We start from the raw sequence: 8,656 nt of genomic DNA on the forward strand, positions 1-8,656 counted from the left end.
CGTCTGCTGGGCACGCGAGTTTTTTGTTTGTTTTTTTTTTAACCACTGCGCTGCAGGAATTTTGCCCTCTGATTGGTTAATGATGGAGAAGTAGCCAATCAGAGGCATGAACAAGCTTTGCGCCGCATATCTAAAGTTGGTTGGAAAAACGTTACACACCTGCGGCATGACTCCAACAGACCGTCCACAGTCTGAGCGAGCTGGGATCCGCTGGCACCTCGTTTGCATAAAAGCGATCTCGCTAATGATCAAGAAATGAAACAGCTTATAGTCAGATAGGCCTGGGTACCTGCGTTGTATGTGACGATCATAACAAGACTATGATTTGGATGTATGGCATGTTGACTCGTTTAAGTCAAAGTGTCAACGAAAAAGCAATGGATTACAAAGTCAACAAGGAGCCCCCCCCCTTTTCTTTTTTTTTTACAACATCCATAAACTTGTTCAGGGAGGATGCTCAGTGTGGCTTTGTTTTTCTGCAGGATTACAGTCTAAGCTAACCAGGATATGTTGTTCTAAATTTTTTTTTACATCTTAACAGCAATCATGAATAGCCGACTACTTAGTTTTTACATTGAGGTATACCAGGCCACTGACATGAAAGCCAAAGATGCCCCCTGCACACATACACAAAAACGCTTATAAATATAAGAATTGCAATTGGAATTATGATCATTTGTTGTTACAAGTTGTAACAAACTTACAACTTTGAGTTGTAACAAATATTGAGAATAAGCTAACTTGTCATAAGTTAGCAAAGGCAAAATAGCAAAAGAAATTAAAAAAGCACATACACAAGGGGGCAGTTGAATGTTTCTTTTGTCAAGATTTTACCCTTTAAAGTCATTTGTACATTAAACCTTAGTGTCTCTCATATTGTTTCTCCAACTAAGGCAGAGTAAATCTCAACACTATAGGCTACACCCTGCATCTGCCCTGTGTGTTATGGTAACCTTAGTAATGGGAATGCATTTCATACAGGTACAGTACAATGCAAATAATGTTGTTTATTTTTTAATTGGCAGTTAATAGCCTTATTCTAGACGTTATGTGGATTTAGTAGTTGAGGATTTGTATTTTTGAAATATGGCTCTTTCAAATATATTTTTATCATGCGGCTCCTAAGTAAGTCAAGTCTTACTGAATAATTATGCAACAACATGAAGACAGCCCAACACATTAAATAATAACTGAGCACTTCATGTATTTTATAAAGACTTGTTTTATTAAACTTGGCATTAAAACAAATGGTCCAGAAGCATGGAAAAACCAGGTCCCAATCCAAAATTTGCCAGCTCCTAACTTGATACACATAGGATGTGGACCTCTTTACCACATTATTTTCAGTAAGCAAGAGATTGTGCAGAAAACCATGTCTCAAGAGAGGATTCGGCCCATTTTGGAGATGGGAACGCCGATTGGTGCTGCACACCAGAGGTCGGTAAGTTGACATTACAGACACATTGCCTACCAGCATATTACATTTAGTAGATGCAGTTTTGTATATTGATGCAAGCCACCAGTGTGCAGCATCAATAACACCAAGGCGAAGTTGACGGTATACACTCTGCACAGACATCTGGAAGAGACAGGCTGACTTATTGCTTCTTTGGCTTATCAAAGAGAACTTTGAGTTGGTCCTGGGTGGTGGCCTCTTTCTGTTGCATGAGGTCAGCATGGCCCTTGGTGACGCCCCAGTTGTCAGGTGTGGACATGGAGGGGCACTGTGGGCGACCAGATGCAGGCTTCAGGGTATCCCAATAGTCACGGCGGGCCCTAAAAGGGAAGAGAAAAGGGGATGGTCATCAAAGCAGCTACCATTGCAACTCTCCATGGAGACTGAAGGTCATCGTCAATACTCGAGTGTTGATATTCAATTGATTCGGTTGGTGTGCTCATTTCATCTTTTGTGTGCTATGGTGTAGTCCTAGATCGATTTCAGTAATATTCTTCTCACCTGGCTCTGACCCAGGGCTTGGTGTGCATTTCCAGACCACTGCCCCAGCTGCCATGTTTCTCTGAAGCTACAGGAAGGAAACCTCTCTCAGGGGCCAACTCCTCAGCAATAGCTCTGATGTGGTAAGGCTCAAACCCACAGCAGCCGCCAATGAAGCGGATGCCAACTTTGTAGGCCTCTCTGGCGTACTTGTGCATGTCCCAACGGGTAAGGATCCTGGGCTCCAGGCCTGAGAGAAAATGTGATTTTATACAAATTTAACGGTAAATAAGGCTTTGATGAGAGTGGAAAGACCCTTAAATTACAGCCAGGAGCCGTTTTTAAAATAAACTCATATTTCAACTAAGACCTCTTGCAGTGCATTACACATATCACGCCAGCAGAGGGCAGAATTATGCGAGTTCACAAAGACGTTACATTTTTATGTGTTGCAGGTGTTAAATGCTAAACGTGTACAGTACATTTGCTTGTTAAGTATAGAATTGGGTTAATGGCGTAGCACTGTAGTAGCTTGAAACACTCAGTCTATACAACCTGCACTATGATATAGAGTACAGTCCAGAGCATTACCAAAGGGGAACTCCGGCAGATCAATGAATCCCTGACAGCCGCAGTCGGGGGTGTGATAAGCCAGAGGCTGCACCATGTAGTGAGCCTTTAGTCCGGCCTTCTCTACTCCCTCCTTCATCTTCCTAACCGTCTCTACACAGGTCATGGGGTCAAAATGGCAGTTGACTCCGACAATCTGGGCACCTAGAGGAGCCGGAAACATACAACCAGGCAGTTACACATACCTATAGACAGAAAAACAATTGTAACCATGAGCTCTAGGAACATTTGCACTTCTGAAGTGCAATAATTATCTCATAATTATAATATTCTCCTCATTATGGGTTTGAGTATTGCATCTTTATGCAATACTATGCAACAGCAACATGAAAGCTTTGGTCCTGGTCATGAATATTTAGCAATGGCAGACTTTAAACTCATATCACGCTTGTGCAGCTTGTAATCCACCTCACCATACTGGAGATAAGGGTCTGAGATCAGCAGAGAGTTTTTGAGGACAGAGTCCCCATTTACCCCCAGTAATGTCCGCTTATAAACGTTTCATCAAGTTTACAGTTTGCATCCCTCCTCAGAGATGTTTTAATATTCATTGTCCTGTAATGATATTTCTGTGACCAGTACAGGTAGTTGTGTCACTCGCCAATTTTAAAAATCACCCTTTGAGTAATCTTAAATTGTATTACAAAATATTAAATTAAAACAAAAATGTTTCATCAAATCAATTTGGGTTCTGGGAATCATTTAAAGCACCAACAGATGTGAGGTCTGGTTCAAAGCAAGCTGCAATACAATATTACCTTTTACTGTCTTTCAGTGGTGTTGTACTGGGATGAAATTTTAATACGGTCATATCGTGACACCTTTTAAATTACTTTTTAAAAACCTGTCTAGATTAATGTCTGAGACTATGACCTAAATTTTCACAGAAAATGAAGACTGAAATATTGGAAGGAATATTATTTGAAAACTAGTTTTGGTGTGATATTGTACTTTACATTGCCAATCCGTTCACTGTAATGGACCCCAACTGGATTCCTAAATATGGCATTTTTGCATATGTAAGCATAGTGATCAATATCCTGTAAAAATTCTGCATGATTATCATGATAATATTTCCCACATCACCCAGTGTTGCTTTGAAATGGAACGTGAAGTGGCCAGTAGACTTATGGGATGTGGCATTGTACCCACCAGCCTTGACCAGCCTCACGGCACAGTCTCCAGGTGAGATTCCATGCATGTCCCCCTGTGGTCCAATGCACAGAGAAGCAGCCACAGGCTTCCCGGTCTCCTTCAGCACCTGCACCGCCCACTCTGCCTCCTCAACATGCTCAAAGTACTACAGGACACAGACATCAACACTCCATTGAGACACCATGAAAAAAAAAACATATCCAGTGGGAGGTTATACAGTTTCAGAGGGTTCATCCTTTTTCCTTCACATTACCTCAGCAATCAGGAAGTCCACATCCTTCTTTATGAACACGTCCAGCTGTTTCTTGAGGATGGCTTTCACCTCAACCTCACTCTTACAGCTCAGGTAGGACGGAGTCTGGCAAACTCCACCGGCGACCAACGCGTCCCCTTCGTTGGCTACCTCACGAGCCAGATTGCAGGCCGCCTCGTTGATCTGTGCTCCCTGCAGAGAGGTGCTAAGTTAGAGTGACCCGACCCACGGCTGGGTTTAAACAAGATAGGTTATCCTTGATGCGGCTGCAATACAGACAGCGATATTTCCCAAATAGAATCAATGCTGGTGAGAAAGCAGTTCATTTTAAAGAAGTTAACGCATACCTGGGTTTTACATCCGTATCTACAGCAGTGAAAGAGGCTACACATTTGTCACATTAATTGAGCTCCTGTTGACCAGTTTTTTCCATCAATGCATTTCTTTTCGACTTCAGCAGTGCGGAGTATTGTTGTTCTGCCAGTTGGGGGAAATCCAACTAGGAGCTGTTCGGGGCTAGGCCTCTAACCAATCCTTACTCAGGACACACTACTATAGGCATCTGCATGACACACTGAATCGTGGCTGTACCCCGTGATCCCCCCTGTTTAACTTACTGTGAATGTGAGTTTGTTGCCCCTGTTCTCCAGTTTATCGTCACTGGCATAGAATGTGAAGGTCTGCATAACATTGGAGCCGGCCCTCAGGAATTCCCTGTGCAGCTGTCGCACTGAAAATCAGGAGGCACAGATTCTTTAGTGGCACCGTATTAAGCAAGATATGGCTGGGATAGTCTGAAAGCTCACACACATACATGCATGCACATGCACACACACACACACACACACGAGGAGGCAACGTTTACAGGGCCCACGCGCGCACGCACGCACACACACACACACGAGGAGGCAACGTTTACAGGGCGCGCAACGCGCGCGCGCACACACACACACACACACACACACACACACACACACACACACACACACACACACACACACACACACACACGAGGGGGCAACGTTTACAAGGAGACATTGGGAACCCAGGTTCGGCTCGTGTGGGGCCATCAAAGTGGAGACAGCATGAAAACAGCCCTGACCTGCTTCAGGGTACTCTGCAGCAGCTTCTGGGGTCCAGGGACCAGCCTTCACATAGCCCCTCTTCTCCAGGGCGAACACGAAGCCCCCATCTCCAATCACCACCTCTCCAGCGTTAAGACGCTCCAAGACTCCCTGCAGTCATGAATGAAGTTGTAACCAAAGCCACTTAATGGTGTGCCAAAATCCCCATCAAAACATGCGAGTCACTTGCCCCAAAGCAGTAAATTAAGGCACGGATCACGGACGTTGCGCTGCATCTCACCATATTGCGGATTATCGCGTCTGCTGACGGACCTGTTGGCGCACGTCAACGCGACATAGCGCGAAATGCAGCTGCACGCATGCGTGCTGGGATATCTCGGGAGGTTCGTTTTTGGCTCAGTGGTTCAGTCCACGTTGGAATGCATTGCTATAAAGTCGAGGATAAAGCTCGTACAGTTTGCGTTATAGCATGCAGATACGGTCCGCAGCACACGTCCGCAGTGGGAATACAGCTCCGCGCGTTATGCTCAGCGGCAGCCGGCTGGTTTCTACAACCAGAGGTCACGCATGCGGAATCACACTTGCCCTCGTAAACTCTGGAAGTATAAGATTCACACGATGGGGTTTTGAAGGTTTCCGAAATGCCGTGAAACCTGTTGCAGAGCGACTGGAGGGATTTCTCGCAACAGCGCGTTTTCAAGACGGAACCCTCAAATCTGAATAAAGCCAACCACCCCGTCCACAGATCCGCGCATAAACCGCCGCCGATCTACTCGGAAGTGATGGGGGGGGGGGGCGGAAATAACACGTGACTGCGCCGCAGCGGGTTTAAATGGGAAGGTATGGGCTGTCCATAGGAGACTGCGGCTACCCATCGCAAAGGGGGCCAAATAGCAGGGAGGCCAACTTTTAAAAGCTTGGGAGTTGTTGTGCATCACAGGGTCAAAGGAGTGGAGTTAAGATATAGTGGTAATGCTGATGCCGTCTAGACGGGCTCTTCTTCTTCTTCTTCTTTTTGGTAGCTGGAGTACAACGTGTTGCGTCAGTGTCAAGTTCATACCCACCTTCTTCGTCGCCGGTGCCATTACTCCCAGTGCTGCGTGGGCTGCTGATCCTCTGAGAGGCTGAGGAGGCGCTGGGCCGAGGCAGGACCGGTATGTATATATCCCACTGATGGAGGGGAGGGGTTTCACCAGGCACCGCTCTGATTGGCAAAGGCAAGTTACACAACTACAATGTTTACTCTTTACCCTCCCCTCTGCCTCTGAATGAGAGTGTTGTGAGAAGTTACAAGTTTGGTCCGGAATAATGCTGGTTAACTGCTGTGTTTGTCTCTCGCCCTGTTTGTGGGTTGCCTTCTTGTTGCCCCCCGAATAGGTGTGGGGACCAGCATGCCCTTCATCTCACCCAGCTCCCCCATGCCGGGCAGCCGCTCTCCATCACCGCAGGACAGTGCCACGTGAACATTACAGGCCAGCATTAATCTGGGCCAGATAGGAGATGGTTAATAAAGCGGAAAGAACACTTAAACTTAACTTTTCCTGTTTTCTTTTTGTTTGTTTTTGGTGAGAGTTATTGATAGTATCTTGAATTATGTGTAATGAGAGATTAGTCAACAAATGCCCCCCCCCCATACGTGCCCCATATATATTTAGTGGAAAAATATCACTTTACCATGTGGGTTTTCCATGACCTGTGGCATGTTGCCCCAGTTAAACTCACCCTCTGGGTCAGCCTTCAGCCGTGAAAGGAGAGCTGTGGATGAATCGAAGGAGCGTTGGAACTTGAGAAACTGGACATCCGGATTATGCAAAAATACGTCACACAGCTCGCCAATTTAGAGCACCGACGTTAGGTTTTGTGCACGTGTGTGAATTGGGTTCGATAGATATTCTTATATCTATTTCCACGCTCTAACCAGTGGAAATAGTGACGCGCTGACCTGACGATCGGCAGATTCACTCAAACGTAGCAAACAGGAGGTCCACGTTCTTCTTGACGAACACATCCAGCTGTCTGTCAAAGATAGCCCTCGTCTTGACCTCGCTCGTACAAGGTGGTCAGGGAAAACCCACCAGCGTCATGTTCACCGTCCACCTCCCCTGCCAGGTCAAAGACTCCCTCACTGGTTTGTGTCCTCTAAAATAATGAGGAAAGAGACGATGGTTATGATGATGTGCATGGTAATGGTGACAAAGGTGATTAATTGAGCATCAGCGGCAATATCAGAATGCAAATTCAGCGCCTGATGGTGTGCTTATTGGACTTTTCTTGAGCTAAGGTCACATTGAGCCAGGTGTGATTTCAGTCACAAGAAGTAATCTCGTTATGTTTTTTTTCCCTGAAAGTTCAGAGTCAACCAGACTGTCGATTTCTACCGTTCAGCCCTCACAGTCACTCTCGGGCTCTAACTCCTGTCCTCCAGTTTGTCCTCACTGGTCTAATGGAAACATCTCTATGACATTAGACCCCAGCCCCAGGAAGTCTGCGTCAACCACCACACTGATGGGTACATACAGGTTCACTTCAGGATAAAGATGGAATGTGATGTGTGTGTGTGTGTGTGTGTGTGTGTGTGTGTGTGTGTGTGTGTGTGTGTGTGTGTGTGTGTGTGTGTGTGTGTGTGTGTGTGTGTGTGTGTGTGTGTTTAAATGCACCCTCAGGCATCCCTGCCTTTTTAAGCATGAACACAAAGCCTCTATCGCCAATCACTAACTGGCCAGCGCTGAGATGTTCATCGATGTCCTATTGGGACAGAGAGATCCATGAAACCACCTCACAAAGACCACTCTCTGACAGATGCAATGAAATTGTTGAAAGATTTTATCCTTTCTCTTAACGTCGTCAAGTGGGAGCAAAGTAATCGATTTTATTTCTAAAGTCAACACAAACTGCAGAAAGTGCAGATAATGCAGGCCGAGCTACAAAGTGAATCGAATGCAACGGGGGAAACACAAAACATGATTACAATTTATGTGATGAATGGTTTTGCAACACAGTTGTGAAACGTGGGAGGTGGTCAGTGAAAAGTTTTGTCCCTATGTGTGTGTGTTGGGGTTGGGTCAAGGATCCAGAGATATACAACTCTGATTTATTGAGACATTTCAGCACAGACTGCTCTAGTCTGTTTCCCTAAATCTATATTATATGCACACAAACGCACACACACACACACACACACACACACACACACACACACACACACACACACACACACACACACACACACACACACACACCACCTCTGTATAGTGTTGCATGAGCAGGATTTTCCCTGACAGCAGCACAGTCCATTGACCACTGGGATGGCTGGGATTGTTATGAAACAGATAGCCAGTATTGGCCATGGGGCCTCTGAAAGCCTGACATTGCCCATAAATAACCCTCAGATTAGAAAAAAAAAAAAAAAGCATCAGTCTTCTCTGCAGAATTACAATAAAGGACTCGAAATTGTGTACATAAACGATGCAGTTTCAAGTACAATAGCAACAATGTGTGTACCTACATCAGTACAGCGCGTGTATGGTATATTTACTTTACAGGTGCCGGTTCCCTTTCTGAACCTCGTTTGTGGCACAAAGTGCTTGGTGACAGCAG

The 8,656-nt window shown here is 45.5% G+C and overlaps 1 protein-coding gene across 1 annotated transcript; it reads right to left on the reverse strand.

Annotated features, from left to right (window-relative positions):
- Nucleotides 1-1,210: 1,210 nt before the first annotated feature.
- LOC130107244 (betaine--homocysteine S-methyltransferase 1-like) lies at nucleotides 1,211-6,243 on the reverse strand. The gene is made up of 8 exons (XM_056273755.1): nucleotides 6,124-6,243; nucleotides 5,077-5,209; nucleotides 4,592-4,704; nucleotides 3,975-4,166; nucleotides 3,719-3,866; nucleotides 2,528-2,710; nucleotides 1,958-2,186; nucleotides 1,211-1,776 (listed from the first exon to the last, which is right to left on the reverse strand). The coding sequence occupies exons 1-8, from the start codon at nucleotides 6,142-6,144 to the stop codon at nucleotides 1,599-1,601; spliced, it is 1,197 nt and encodes a 398-aa protein (XP_056129730.1). The 5' UTR covers nucleotides 6,145-6,243; the 3' UTR covers nucleotides 1,211-1,598.
- Nucleotides 6,244-8,656: the final 2,413 nt, after the last annotated feature.

Source organism: Lampris incognitus, chromosome 1 (assembly GCF_029633865.1).
Source record: "Lampris incognitus isolate fLamInc1 chromosome 1, fLamInc1.hap2, whole genome shotgun sequence".
In the NCBI taxonomy this organism is placed as follows: Eukaryota; Metazoa; Chordata; class Actinopteri; order Lampriformes; family Lampridae; genus Lampris; species Lampris incognitus.